The sequence below is a fragment of the Chrysoperla carnea genome, chromosome 4, assembly GCF_905475395.1.
Source record: "Chrysoperla carnea chromosome 4, inChrCarn1.1, whole genome shotgun sequence".
Classification (NCBI taxonomy): domain Eukaryota; kingdom Metazoa; phylum Arthropoda; class Insecta; order Neuroptera; family Chrysopidae; genus Chrysoperla; species Chrysoperla carnea.
The window spans coordinates 2,678,974-2,695,182 of record NC_058340.1 but is presented as its reverse complement, the minus strand read 5'-3'; the positions used below and the strand labels follow the sequence as shown (position 1 = coordinate 2,695,182).

The following is a 16,209-nucleotide window of genomic DNA, read 5'->3' as shown; positions in this document are numbered from 1 at the left end:
TATTTTAAGTATTTGCTGCCCCCCGTCTGGATTGGTGACCGTATTTTTACCATCCTAATACATATAATTCTTAAAATTTCGAATCGAATTTCAATTTTTGAGCATACAATCTCTATATTAATACATTATTTTACTTCGTATATAGAGGTAAAGGTGAAGACTTTGAAACAACGCATATTATGTTCATTTTTTCAGAAAAATAAGATAAAGAAAATTTCGAAATCTAATTTTTTTAAACAATTTTTCCTTGTAAAGAATAAAATATTAGTTTTAAAATTTAAAACACATATACATAGTTTTAAATTTAAAAAAAATCATGTATTAATGTTTGAATTTAATAATTCTCTATTCGAAAGATGTACAACGTTCAAAGACTCGCTTTATTATAAATAGATTTCAACTGTTTTCCGTATCGCCTTTCCTTAAATGGTGATTCAAAATATCGTTCAATACAAACCCAAAAATAATTTTTTTGAATGTTCAACTTCTTCAATATATTAAAATATTATACTTTTTTTGACTAAAAATATCCACACAGATTTCTTAAAATAGATATTTTTTTTAGGCATCATGCAATTTAAATACGAATTAATTTTTTTCCCTTTAAAAGTTGTTTCTAAGATAAGAATGATTTTTTCTACATACCAAAAAAGAATTTCACAATATTTTTAGTCAAAAATGGGTTTAATTGTTTAATTCATTTTTCATAAAAATAATCATAAAATTGAAATATCTTAATAAAATCATTTTTTTTTTATAAAAAATTCACAATTTCATAATTCAATTTTTTGATAAGCATGAATTTTTATGAAATATTTTAAAAAATGAACATAATTTTTGTTTTCCTCGTTTATCCTACCAAATAAGCAAATAATTTGATGCGATATATTATTAAGAAATTTGCGCAGAAATAAACATAAACGTCAGTCTCGTTTAATAATTTTCTGTTTCCAGATATGTACCACAAAATGTAGTGGGAGATGTAGGTGCCCATCATCGTTTTGTCAACGTAATAGTGTAAATTTTTTTGGGAGTATATATAAGCTACATTCCCGTGAAGTCAAGAGTCACTCGCAGCCCAGTAAGCAAAGCAGCTGAGTCCTAGTTTGTCTTACCAGGGTTAGTGTTATATTTTAATAGTTTAACAAAATTTTGTGATAGTTAAAAAAAATATTAATTTTATTTTTCAATTGTTGGATTATATAAATTTTCATCGTTTGTGAAAATTTTTAATACAAGTGCTTTTTAATTTAAAAAAAACAAATTTTTTTTTTGGAATTAGTGAATTAGTGAATTTTTTTAATAGTTTTTGATTAATTTTCTTTTTTTTTTAAATTTAATTCAAACTAAATTTTAATTTTTATTACACGAGTTTTATTATTTGTACTTACGGAAGTATTCGTGAAATTTTATTAATGCAGTTTCAATGAAATTGTACCTGATAGGCACGAGTTGAATTGATACAATTAATTAATCGATTAAATCTTCACGACTGTTTTTTATTTTTTATCGCGACTTCCATTAGATTTAAAATTTATTTCTTCGTAATAAATTATTTTTTATTCTTTACTCGCAAAATTTTTCGCGTACAATTAATAGTTTTCGATAAAAAACTTATTTCAAAAATTTCTTTATTTTCTTTTAAATTAAAAGTTTTATTTTCAAAGTAAAAATAAATTTAAAAATTATTATAAATTTCATTTTCTTTAGATTATCACAAAAATATAATTGCTAATCGAATAATAGAATTTAAGAAAAAATTACAAACTTATCGAATAGTGAATTATTTGGTCTCGAATTAAATACGAAAAAAGGAAGCCGGAAACAAAAATTAAAAATAAATTAAATAGAAAATTTTAGTTATAAAATATTTTTCTACGTATCATATCAGAATTTCGTGGCGACTAATTTATAATTTTATAGAGACTAATCTGGAAAATATTCCTAAATATTATTACACAGAACTTAACTAATTTTCAATTAACAAAAAAAACAACATATCCAATCGGAAAAAAATTTTGATTAAATTCTTTACGTAAATTTTCACAAAATTATTAGATTTTTGTTTCCGTATTCTGCGTCGAGATAAAAACAATTAACATTTCAATTTATAGTTTTTAAGGAAACTTTGCTAATTAATTTCTCATTTCCTTACAGAAACCAACAAATAAACCGCAAACATGTGTGACGATGATGTAGCAGCTCTTGTCGTAGACAATGGATCCGGTATGTGCAAAGCCGGTTTCGCTGGAGATGACGCACCACGTGCTGTCTTCCCAAGCATTGTTGGTCGCCCAAGACATCAAGGTGTCATGGTCGGTATGGGACAAAAAGACTCATATGTAGGTGATGAAGCTCAAAGCAAAAGAGGTATCCTCACCTTGAAATACCCAATTGAACACGGTATTATCACCAACTGGGACGATATGGAAAAAATCTGGCATCACACTTTCTACAATGAATTGCGAGTCGCTCCAGAAGAACACCCAATCCTTCTTACTGAAGCCCCATTGAACCCAAAAGCTAACCGTGAAAAGATGACCCAAATCATGTTTGAAACCTTCAACACACCAGCTATGTATGTAGCTATCCAAGCTGTCCTCTCCTTATACGCTTCAGGTCGTACCACTGGTATCGTACTTGACTCTGGTGATGGTGTATCCCACACTGTCCCAATCTATGAAGGTTATGCTCTCCCCCACGCCATCCTCCGTTTGGACTTGGCTGGTCGTGACTTAACTGACTACCTCATGAAAATCTTAACCGAACGTGGTTACTCTTTCACAACCACCGCTGAACGGGAAATTGTTCGTGACATCAAGGAAAAACTTTGCTATGTTGCTCTTGACTTCGAACAAGAAATGGGAACAGCCGCCGCTTCAACCTCCCTCGAAAAATCATACGAACTTCCTGATGGTCAAGTCATCACCATTGGTAATGAAAGATTCCGTTGCCCAGAATCACTCTTCCAACCATCCTTCTTGGGTATGGAATCTTGCGGTATCCACGAAACTGTCTACAACTCAATCATGAAGTGTGATGTAGATATCCGTAAAGACTTGTACGCCAACAATGTCCTCTCCGGTGGTACCACCATGTACCCAGGTAAGCTATCAAACAATTTAAAAGCAATTCTATTGTACTTAACAATATTATTGTTCAACCAACAACGATCGATTACCCTTCAATTAATTTTTGTTTCTTTTTTAATTATTATAGGTATTGCTGACCGTATGCAAAAGGAAATCACCGCATTGGCTCCATCAACCATCAAAATCAAGATCATTGCTCCACCAGAACGTAAATACTCCGTATGGATCGGTGGTTCCATCTTGGCTTCCCTCTCCACTTTCCAACAAATGTGGATCTCAAAACAAGAATACGACGAATCCGGCCCAGGAATTGTCCACCGCAAATGTTTCTAAATGTTCTTCTCCTATTACAAAATATTCTTTATTATTTATTTATGTCTACTATTAAGATCTACACATGCATAAACATTTATTTGTTAATTATGTAAAATTTGCATCATTATAAATACAGAATTTATTTAATTTAAATCAATGGTTTAGCCTAAAACTATACGGCCGTTCAATAAAAGTGAAACCAAAAGGAAAAATATTTGATGCATATCTACTATATTTGTTATTTCCTGAAACAAACAGCAACAGTTTAATTGAACACAGTCTGAGACCTTCTGTGTTCATTTTAATGATTGAAAAACAATTCGTTTTAAATTTAATTATTTAAAATATAATTATTATATTAAATCAATTGTAATCATTACACAAATTTTTTAATAAATACATTAATTTTAATTATTAATTTCTTTTTGTTTCTTATAAATTATCAACAGCATTCAAATCTTTTCATATTTACAGAAAATTTGGCGAATAAAAATTGATTTAATATAATAGAAAACATTACAAGCAGAATTTTTTTGGAAAACTTAATAATTTGAAATTTTTTTACAGGAAATTATAAAACTTAGTGAGACAAGTTTTCTTAAAAAATAACGAAAAAATTAATAAAATTCCAAATAATTTCTTAAGATGGATGGAATTTGAAGATTTTAATACATGCTTAAATAAATTAACAAATAGTGAAACTTTGAAGATTAATTTAAAGTTAAATTTAATTAAAAAAATATAAATCAAGGGAGACGAGATTATTTTAAATCATTTTAAACTTGTTAAATTGCAACTTTAAAACTAACTTAAACTTTAAAATGTGAACTCAACAATAAATTAAATTCAATCTAAATTAAATAAATTTTTAAAGATATTTAATACATTTTAAATCAAGTTTAACTTCTGAAATATTTTCCCTTAATGAAATTTAGCATTTTAAAACTAAAGTCAAGAACTTTTTGTTTCTAAATTTGGATCTTCAAAATTTTAAGTGATTCCAAAAGAGTCTTAATTTTTTTAAATCTAAAGTTTTTTTAAATCATTTTAATTAAATATCAAAATTTTACCTAGCGACCAATTTTAAACGATTTTTTCTTAATGGGGGATTGAGATTAAAGTTATTTTGGAATGGTGTTAAAATATTTTATAAATTTAATAATCTATTTTTGAACATTTTTTACCAACATCGCTTCCAAATTTGGACATGATTATAATTAGTAAACGAAATTATTATCGGAAGTATATCAAAACTAAATTTAAATTTTAAAATAAATTATAAACTTTAAATTTTAAAAAATAAAATTTATATTATAAACTTTAATTTTTAAATTTAAAACTATAAAAAGCCCTTTACTATTTAAATGTTTTTTAAAATTTTGGAAATAATATAAAATTTAGTATTAAAAGGCAAAACTCGGTTGGTTAGAAAAACTTTAAAAAAAATTAAAGTTTCTTTTACGAACTCATTTCAAATTAAAACTTTTTAAATAAGATGAAAATTAAAACGAAAAGAATTGGTAATCAAAATATCGTATGCAATTTTAATAATTATTTGTAAAAGAATCTCAAAAATCACCACTTTCTTATTTTTGAAATATCGAAAATTAAAATCTTGGAAGTTTTATTTTGGAGAAAGAGTCGCCATGGAGCTTTTAATAAAGGACAAAAATTCAAGTGAAATTTCGCCACGGATGCTCTCAAAATGTTAAAATTTTATGGTTTACTGTTGTAACAATTTCCTCGAAATAACTTTTTGGAGAAGTATTTGAAATTTCCTCTTCAGCTAAGCAGGAAAATCTTAACTTCCATGTTCACAGTTTCGCAACGTTTATCTAATTTGGAAAATCGATAACATTTAAAAAGAATAATCTAGCTGAAATAATGGTAGTCTTAGAATTTCAGAATTTTTTCCAAATTTCATTTTCTTAAAACTCATTTAAAGCTCTGCATCAATTTTTTGTGTAAGGAGGATTTTATCCAAAACAAAATTCTCAAGACTCAAGTTTTTAAATGAAAAACAAGAAAGAAAAAATTGTATATAAAACGTTAGAACGTTTTATACTTTTGAAATACTCTGTTTACTTAAAAAGTAAAGTTTATAATTTAATTAATTAGAAAATAGATAAGATAAATAAATAACGGTAAGTATAAAAAAACTATTTTTTTAAAGCTTAAATGATTAAAAAAGTATGACCTAATATGGAGTTGCTTTATGCCTTCAAATTCAGAAGAGTGCATATGAAACAGAATTAAATAGAATTGATAAAGTAAGAAAAAGCATGTGTGAACTTAAAAATGTAGTAAGAGTATCCATATATGGATGACAATAAGGACGCGTGCGTCGCTCGTCCCAAGACGACGTCCACAGAGTATCCATACATGGTTGGCACATGCTATTTTAAGCGTCGCGATACTAGAGTATATAAGGTACCTTACCTAATAGACGCAGTCACTCGCAACGCAGTTAGTTAAGCAGCTGAGTCCCATTTGTCTTGTCAGGGTTAGTACATTCATATTTTGTGTTTCGTTATGCAATTCCGTGCGTCGTGTGTTATCGAGTTAATTCTTTTTGAACTATAAATAATATTTTCGGTGCAATGTTCGAAATTTATTAACTTAAATTTTCATTAATTAGTGTAAATGCATTTTTTTTAAAGTGATTATTAATTTTCAAATTTTTTTTATGTGATAAATTGGATTACTTAAATTGGAAGCCAAAAAATAAATTTTTTAATCGGTGAAAATATAAATCGTGTAACGGCTAAATTTTGTCCGTTATTTAAGTGAATAGCAAATCATAGTAGTTTTTTATAGTATCTATTATGATAATTGGATTAATTTTAATTATAATAAAAATTAATGAAAATTTAAATCATCGGTGAAAATTTGGTCGTTAAACGCCTTTTTTTGTTCGTTATAATTTTGAAAGTGAATAGGAAATTATTTTTCATAATATGATAATTGAACTATCATGAAAGTCACTCCGAAAATTTAAATATTCAAATCGATTAACGGTTTTTTTATGTTCGTTACAAGTGAAAAATTTTTTGTGAAAATTTTAATGGAAGGCTATTAAATTACGAAGATTTTGTTTATATTGTTGTAAAAAAAGTACAATAGTATAATAAAAATTGTGATTTGTTAACTTTTAATTTGTCGAAAAAAATGAAATGAATCAAAAGTATGCCTAAAAAATTCGTTCTTATTGCCAAAATTATGTATTATTTGCGATCAAATTCGAATAAATTTGGACTTACCATTTTGTGGAGTATTTTTCTTGTACTAAAAAAAAGCACTGATAAAAATTTGTAAAAAAGAATGTTTGAATGAAAAAACAAAGCGATATTATTATTTCGTAACTCAAAAATACGCCTTCCTAAAAATACAAAACTTAAAAAAAGATTTGAAAAAATGAAAATTTGTAACAGAAAATGCTTGAATGAAAAAACAAAGCGATATTAATATTACGTGACTCAAAAATACGCCTTCCTAAAAATTTTTAAAAAAAATTTGAAACAATATGAAATTATTATGTGCGATATTTGATAATTTTAAAAATATTTGTGTTTTGTAAAAATAAACACAAATATTATTAAAAAATTTTAACTTCTGACTGCAGGGACAAAACGATCGCGATAAAATTATTAATATCTAAAATTTTAAATTCATAGTTAATTATGTATTCTTTAATATTGTATTCATAGCAATACGTTTTGTGACGGCTATTTTAGCGTAAGATAAAAAAATTTTTAAGAATTTTATTTACTTATATTTTTTTTCCGATTTAATTTTAGACCCAACAAATAAACCGCAAACATGTGTGATGATGATGTAGCAGCTCTTGTCGTAGACAATGGATCCGGTATGTGCAAAGCCGGTTTCGCTGGAGATGATGCGCCACGTGCCGTCTTCCCAAGCATTGTTGGTCGCCCAAGACATCAAGGTGTCATGGTCGGTATGGGACAAAAAGACTCATATGTAGGTGATGAAGCTCAAAGCAAAAGAGGTATCCTCACCTTAAAATACCCAATTGAACACGGTATTATCACCAACTGGGACGATATGGAAAAAATCTGGCATCACACTTTCTACAATGAATTGCGAGTCGCTCCAGAAGAACATCCAATCCTTCTTACAGAAGCTCCATTGAACCCAAAAGCTAACCGTGAAAAGATGACTCAAATCATGTTTGAAACCTTTAACACACCAGCTATGTATGTAGCTATCCAAGCTGTCCTCTCCTTATACGCTTCAGGTCGTACCACTGGTATCGTACTTGACTCTGGTGATGGTGTATCCCACACTGTCCCAATCTATGAAGGTTATGCTCTCCCCCACGCCATCCTCCGTTTGGACTTGGCTGGTCGTGACTTAACTGACTACCTCATGAAAATCTTAACTGAACGTGGTTACTCTTTCACAACAACCGCTGAACGGGAAATTGTTCGTGACATCAAGGAAAAACTTTGCTATGTCGCTCTTGACTTCGAGCAAGAAATGGCAACAGCAGCTGCATCAACCTCCCTAGAAAAATCTTATGAACTTCCCGATGGTCAAGTTATTACAATTGGTAACGAACGGTTCCGTTGTCCAGAAGCCCTCTTCCAACCATCCTTCTTGGGTATGGAATCATGTGGTATCCACGAAACTGTCTACAATTCAATCATGAAGTGTGATGTAGATATCCGTAAAGACTTGTACGCTAACACAGTACTTTCTGGTGGTACCACCATGTATCCAGGTTAGTAAATTTACAATGTTGCGACTATTACTTTTTCATCGTTGCAACTTATTTAACAATCATTATTTTTAAATATTTTAGGTATTGCTGATCGTATGCAAAAGGAAATCACTGCCTTAGCTCCATCTACAATTAAAATCAAGATCATTGCCCCACCAGAACGTAAATACTCCGTATGGATTGGTGGTTCTATTTTAGCTTCTTTGTCTACTTTCCAACAAATGTGGATCTCCAAACAAGAATACGACGAATCCGGTCCAGGAATCGTTCACCGCAAATGTTTCTAAATGTTTTGAAACATTTTATTTTATTCATTATTACTTTAAGATCATACATAATATTAAGTTTTTGTTTTGTAATATAAATAACATCGAACGTTACAACAACTCAAACAACATCAACCTGTACAAATATTACACTGAATTCTGTCATCAAGCCGTCAGTCACGTCTCCGTCTGAGTGGATGGTGCATTTTCTATTAAAACAATTGACGACAGCCTTTTTGTATCATTATTAATTGTAATTATAATAATTAATTAATTTACTTGAATGAGAAGACATTAATTTAATTTAATTATACATATCTTTTGAATTATATATATATATATTTTGGACAATTTTGTGATTTATCAATAATATCATTCTATTGATTGATCATTACTTGTATTATTATTCTTATAAATAATTTATTAATTAATAAAAACGTCAATTAGTAATTCATCTATTTTATTGTTTTACGGCTGCGTTGAGTATCTTTAGCAGATAAAAGCGTAGTCGTCCTTTCTCGGTGAATTTAGCACCTGTTAATTATATACATTTTGTGTGGTAAGAAAAAGATATATCATGTATGTAGTGCTAAAGTTGATACACAAGAGGTAAGAGATAATATCGTTTGCGCTACCGTTAATGTATCCGTCAATACTAACCACTCTCTAGAAAGGGAGAAAGCAATCGTACAGCTAATATCTATCTCTTTTCCGTAAGTTTATAGAATAAATATAGAGAACGATCAACTAACCGCGCTGTCGCTTTTTCTCTCTGTCAGTATTGACTTCACGAACGTAATGTTGAACGAATGGTCTCAATTTAGGGGACAGATAATAATAGCATCGGTACGCCCTGAATTCTTGCGCAGCCAGTGATAGAAAAGAGAACTATGATATGGGTTTATTATTGTGTAAAGGCATAGGTATGTCCTGAATTCTTGCGCAGCCAGTGGCAGAAAAGAGAACTATGATCAGGGTTTATTATTGTGTACATCATGAAGGTTATAGAACAGGAGAAAGTCAAATTTTCATTCATCAAATTTTCATGTGATGTTTGTAATAAAAGATTTAATGAGAAAAGTAATTTAGTTAAACATAAACGTATTCACACCGGAGAGAAACCATTTTCATGTGATGTTTGTAATAAATCATTTACTCAACAACATCATTTAGTTGAACATAAACGTATTCACACCGGAGAGAAACCATTTTCATGTGATGTTTGTAATAAAACATTTAATGAGAAAGGTGAATTAGTTAAACATAAACGTATTCACAATCGATAAAAAGTAGAAACAAATTTGTAAAAAATAACATCGCCGTTATTTAATTAATGCTCTTATTGCAAAATGTTATAAAATTATTCATGATTTTTTTTTAAATATTTATATTAGGAGAACATGTTCAACAAACCCTGGTGGAAAAAATATTTGAAGAAAGAATAAGAAATTATGAAAAAGTCTTAGGAACTTTGAATTTCTCAACGTTTTCGGACTAGTCTAATTCAGAGTTATTCAGAGTTCCTAATATTTTTTTAAAGTTTCTAAGACTTTTTCAGAGTTTCCTAAGACTTATCTTTTTTTCAAATACTTTTTCCACCAAGGAAATTCAAAATAAAATTTAACAAAGAACTGTTAAAAAAAATTCAGGATAAAATTATTGAAAATTTAGAAAAAATGAGAACGTTATCCCGAAAAATAATTTTATACTGTTTAAAATAACCATTATTATTCATTCATATTTATTTTGGGTGAAATATCCCTTGTGCAATATAAATCTGTTCTGGAAGTCAGAATATTTCTTCCGAAAGAGTCTCAATCAATTACCATTTACTGTCATTAAATGATTGATTAATAATTTATTTGATATTTTCAGACTTTTTCAGAGATATTTTTACTTTACATTTTCTTTTTCTGAATTTCAAATTAAATATTCTGACTTCCAGAACAGATTTATTTCTACAAGGAATGTACAAATAAATATATATAATAAAATATTGTTTTTATCAATTTTTCTGGTTTAATTATTATTATTCAATATTATACCTACCTTTATCTTTCATCCTTTACATTGATTTCAGGAATATCAAACAGAACCTATATTTTTAACAAAATATTACTACAATTATTCAGTTATAGGTAAGTTTATTGAAAAAAGGGTAAGTAAAAAGAAATTCATGATGGGTAAGTTTAATATGAGTTAAATGAAAAAAGGTCAGTGAAAGGAAATAAGTTTATAGTAAAAAGTTGAGTAAAAGTTATTTATAGTACGTTATTGATTAACCAAATATGTCCAAAGTGGAGTAGTGGCTAGCTCAGTCGTCTGCGGTTACAAAGCACGTCGGTTCGTATCTAGCTTTGCCCCGAAATTTTTTTATTAATTAAGTAAGAGAGTATATTTTATGTTATTTTAATTCCCACCCCTTGACAGAAGATTGATTTATGACATAAGTAGGAAGGTGGGACTAACATAATTACTTTTTTTCTTATTTTGTAAAATAACAATTAATTATTCATAGGTAATAGTTTAAGAAAATAAGTTTATTAGAAAAAGGTGAGTAAAAGTTTTATATAATAACATTATTGATTTGTATAAGATGGGGTAGTGGTTAGCATAATCGGCTTTGGTTATAGAGAACCTCGGTTCATATCTAGTATTGTGTAGAATAAATTTTTAATTAAATAAGTTATACCGATAAATTGTCACTTTTTTAGATAATTGTTGTGATGAACCATAAGCGACAAATAAGTAAGATTTATATTATTTTAATTCCCACCCCTGACAGAAGAGTGAGTTATGATATAATTAAGAAAGTGGGACTAAACTAATTCCTTTTTTTTGTGAAATATCATGTTCTCCTATTACAAAATCTTCTAAAATTTCATTTAACAAGAATTTTAACAAACAAAAAGCAAGCAAAATAAGTATTTTTTTAATATTTTGTAATAGGAGAATATGATGGAGGTTAGCTATATGACATGTTCTCCTATTAAAAAGTTTCAAATTTTAGCGTAAGCAAGCTATTTTTTAATTTTAGTACTACAATTTTAATATTTTGTAATAGGAGAATATGAGTGAGATAAACCTTGTTACATGTTTTCCTATTCAAAAATGATTTATGATTTTAAAGAATATTTATGATTATTTAAGTTCCCACCCCCTGAAATAATAGTGATTTATGACATACATATAATTGACATGATTTATGACAAGAGGGCGGGTTTAACTATAAAAAGAGTGGAAAATTTAAACAACTGTAAAAATTCAATTATTTAAAAGTAAATATATTATCTACACCAGGATACGAACCACGTTACTCTGGCTTCATAGGCAAGTGCTATATCCACACAGCTAACTGGATTATATGTTATTTTATAATTATCTATAACTTACCTTTACTAAATTATTTATAATTTTGATAATTTTGTGATTGTAATTGTGTGATAACAAAATTGATAATTTTTCTGAAATAAAAAATAGGATAGAAAATTTAAAAAATAAAAACAAAATTTAAAATTTATAAAGATTTTTATTTATTTATATTAATTTAGAAAAAATGAAAACGTAATCCGGAAAATTGATTTTATACTGTATAAAAATGCCATTTTTATTCATTCATATTTATTTTTGATGAAATATGTACAAATATATATAATAATAAAATAACGTTTTTATCAATATTTCTGGTTTAATTATTAATATTCAATATTATACCTACCTTTATCTTTTATCCTTTACATCGATTTCAGGAATATCAAACAGAACCTACATTTTTAACAAAATATTACTACAATTATTCATTTATAGGTAAGTTTATTGATAAAAGATAAGTAAAAAGAAATACGGAATGGATAATTTTAATAAAAAAGGTTAGTAAAAGAAAATAAAAACTAAATTTAAGAAAACAAGTTTACTTAAAATAGGTGAGTAAAAGGTATGTGTATTACATTATTGATAATTAAAACATATCAAAGTTGGAATAGTGGGTAGAACACTAGTCTTGGGTTACACAGTCCCTCGGTTCGTATCCGGCATTGTCCCGATTAATTTTTAATTAATTAAGCAATTATTATGCCGGAGAAATCAATTTTACTAACATAATTAATTTTTTTGTTTTTAAGAAATAACATGTTCTCCTATTACAAAATCTTATGAAATTTCATTTAACAAGAAAAAATTTTAGCATGCACAACAAAAAGGCAAGCAAAATACGTATTTTTTTAAAATTTTGTAATAGGAGAATATGAGTGAGATAAACTATAGGACATGTTCTCTTATTAAAAAGTATCAAATTTTAACGTAACCAAGCATTTTTTTTATTTTAGAACTACAAAATTTAATATTTTGTAATAGGAGAATATGAGTGAGATCAACTATGGGACATGTTCTCCTATTAAAAAGTATCAAATTTTAGCGTACCGAAGCTATTTTTTAATTTTAGTACTACAATTTTAATATTTTGTAATAGGAGAATATGAGTGAGATAAACCTTGTTACATGTTTTCCTATTCAAAAATGATTTATGATTTTAAAGAATATTTATGATTATTTAAGTTCCCACCCCCTGAAATAATAGTGATTTATGACATACGTATAATTAACATGATTTATGACAAGAGGGCGGGTTTAACTATAAAAAGAGTGGAAAATTTAAACAACAGGAAAAATTCAATTATTTTAATGTAAAAATTTAACCACACCAGGATACGAACCGGCGTACCTTTGTTTCAGACGGAAGTGATATACCCACACAGCCACCCAGCTTATGTGATACCACATAATTAACTTACTACTTACTTACCTTTACTGAATAATTAATTAATTGATAATTTTGTTCTAAAATAAAAATTAGGATAGAAAATTTTAAAAATAAAACAAAATTTAAAATATATAACGATTTTCAGAAAAATTTTATTTAATCTAAAAGTAAAAATGTTAATCCCACCAGGATACGAACTATAGCGTGTTTTAGCTTCATAGTCAAGTGCTATACTCTCTCAGCTAATCGGCTTATATGTAATCTTATAATTAACTTAATACTTTACATTATAAATATTAATATTGATAAAAATAAATAACATAATTAAACATCAGTTTAAAATTTTAAATAGTTTAATAAAAACATAGGTTTTGTAAACCTAAAATAAGATAATTCTTTTAAAAGTTCAGAGAAAAAATTATTATTTTGTCGATAATCTCCAAAGCAGAAGCTTTTAAAATTCCATGAAGGTTATAGAACAGGAGAAAGATCGCTATGTACTAAAGCATTAGCGTAACTGTCCCTAAAAATTTGTAGAATTTATAGTTCATTTTTAAGTCACCAGCCGCGCTGTCATCAAGAAGTAGTATCTGTGAAGTTAGCTGTTGTTGTTAGCATAATGTACAAATTGATATATCATTTGAAATTAGCGCACAACAGCCCGCTTTTATTGATACTACGTATTGATCGCAGCGCCTCACTTATTTTATCCATATTTCGGGGACAATATTTTCTATAGCGATCGTTCTCCTGCCTATATGCTTCATGGTGTACATGAATATCATGGTAAAACATATACTGTTCGGACTCCTTTTATATATCTTCGTGATTAACTTATTAATTGGATAGCGAAAGCCCAGTCCTATATGTCTACGGAATTTACTTTAAACTCAAAAGGGATTGAATACCGAAATAAGTTTCTGTAATAGTGTCCCATTTTCGAATGCAAGGGCTAAAATCTTCATAGCAGAAAGCAATTCCTCTTTAGTCGACAAACTCAGCCCAACGAACTCGTAATTACAACAATACTCCAGATTTTTAAAATTTTCGGTCTATATTTTCCGATTAGCACCCAAAAGAAATCAAGTAACATTACTAGTTTGTTATTTTTTGCTGAGTGTCAAAATATTATCCGAGAATTATTTTAAGATCTAAGCACCGCAGTAGCAAAAAAATGAAACCTTTATCAGGTCTTTTATTTTTCTTATTTAACTGCCACATAAAATTGCAATTTTTTTGTCTAGGTTACCGATTTATCATTTAATTTATGAATTCATCATTAGATTTGACATAAAAGTCACCAGTTATGAAATAACCGCGTGGTACGATTTTTGCACCGGTATGAATTAAGAAGCTAGGTGTATGTTATTTAGATAAATGCCCTAAGTCGAAATAGTTTATATTTAATATAATATGAATCAAATCTACACATCAGTCCGGGATTTGAGCGGGCCTTTCCACCATTCGTTTTTAAATTAAAATCTTTCCAAATTAAATTCAACAAGCCTACTTGTTTTGCATTGTTGAAGTTGAGTGGTCGAAGTTTACTTTCTTTCTAAATGAATGATTCAAAAATACTTACGTTGAAAAAAAACACAATCTACACAAAACATATTTATTATTGTTTTTACTTACCGTAATATTCATAGAAAACTTTCGATTTTTCCGATTAATGTAATATGTCGATTAATTTTAAACTATTTTTAGCTTTGGGGTGGTTTTGTTAATGTTAACCCCCTCAAAAGTATTGAAACCTTATTTATTTTCATTTTTAAATTTTCTAAAACTTTCACCACGAACTTTATTTATACATATAATACTTACACATAATTTTATGGCAAGAAGGCGTGTTTATTTTGCCAAAATATATATTTTTTGTGGCATTTTATTAGGAAAATCAACATTTTGAAGTGCTTTTTCAAACGTGAATGTCTTGTAGAAAATAAACGTACCTAGAAAAGTGAGGAAAACATGAAAATTAGATAAATAAAAGGACAGCATTATTAATTGTTGTTTTGATTGTATTTAATGACATAGTATGTACGTTCATACGATAAGAGTTTGCTACTTACAAAGACATTAACAACTAGGTATATTTTGTTTTGTCTAGCTAATTTTACAAGTAAATTTTTTCAAATATACAATACATATTGGTGATGAAATTCACAAAAAGAAAATTATTCAAGTATATAAAATAAATATACACTTGACAAGAATAATTATTATATTCAAAAATATATTTTTATAAAAAACTTAAATTCCACTTTTTTCAGTTTCTTTTTTTTATACTTATTTCATACAATAAGAAACATACTTTTATTTACTTTATATAATAATATGCACATTTGTAATGCACACACAAATTTTATCTTTAGTTTTTCCACACATATTCCGCACATTCTCACTTTCTCCGTTTCTCTATTTTATACAGAATTTGGTCGGTGTTTCAACTAAAGTGTTTTGAATTTATTTGGTTTTGTAGTGTTGGCAATTATCTTTTAAAGTTTTTTGGCTAATGATTTTTTTAATACAATTAATAAGCCGGAAAATAGGGTTCGAAAGTGGATAAGTTTGGAAACAGTAGCGATTTGAATGAAACATGTAACATGTTTATAAGACCCCAAGGAACAATCAACCAACTTAATCAAGTCAGAAAGGGGCATAGAGTCCCCGTGTGGGGCATATGCAACCTAAATTTTTTTTAAATACATATTTTTGCTTAAAATTGTCATCCAGTAAGTATTTTTTTCGCTGAATACGAATCCAATGTCGAATTACACTAATACTGTCATGTATTCTAAAAAACATGACATTTTTGTCCCGAAATTCCACTTTTTGGCACAAAAACGAAAAACTAAGTACTTATCGTCCAAACTTTGCTACACGAATTCTGCCCATCTCCCGAAAATCGTGCCATTTTTTGCCAAGAATTTCATTTTTTTGGCACAAAAACTGCAAATTAAGTATTTACTGTCCAAACTGTGCTCTAGGTGATATTTTTGGTTGCTGATTACGAATCCGATGTCATATTAC

General features: G+C 28.0%; 2 protein-coding genes across 2 annotated transcripts; both read left to right on the top strand.

Moving 5' to 3' along the window:
- Positions 1–1,034: 1,034 nt before the first annotated feature.
- LOC123297559 (actin, muscle-like) lies at positions 1,035–3,621 on the top strand. The gene is made up of 3 exons (XM_044879272.1): positions 1,035–1,119; positions 2,158–3,105; positions 3,220–3,621. The coding sequence occupies exons 2-3, from the start codon at positions 2,181–2,183 to the stop codon at positions 3,423–3,425; spliced, it is 1,131 nt and encodes a 376-aa protein (XP_044735207.1). The 5' UTR covers positions 1,035–1,119; positions 2,158–2,180; the 3' UTR covers positions 3,426–3,621.
- A 2,212-nt stretch (positions 3,622–5,833) lies between these two features.
- LOC123297690 (actin, muscle) lies at positions 5,834–8,701 on the top strand. Its single transcript, XM_044879443.1, has 3 exons — positions 5,834–5,910; positions 7,205–8,151; positions 8,233–8,701. The coding sequence occupies exons 2-3, from the start codon at positions 7,227–7,229 to the stop codon at positions 8,436–8,438; spliced, it is 1,131 nt and encodes a 376-aa protein (XP_044735378.1). The 5' UTR covers positions 5,834–5,910; positions 7,205–7,226; the 3' UTR covers positions 8,439–8,701.
- Positions 8,702–16,209: the final 7,508 nt, after the last annotated feature.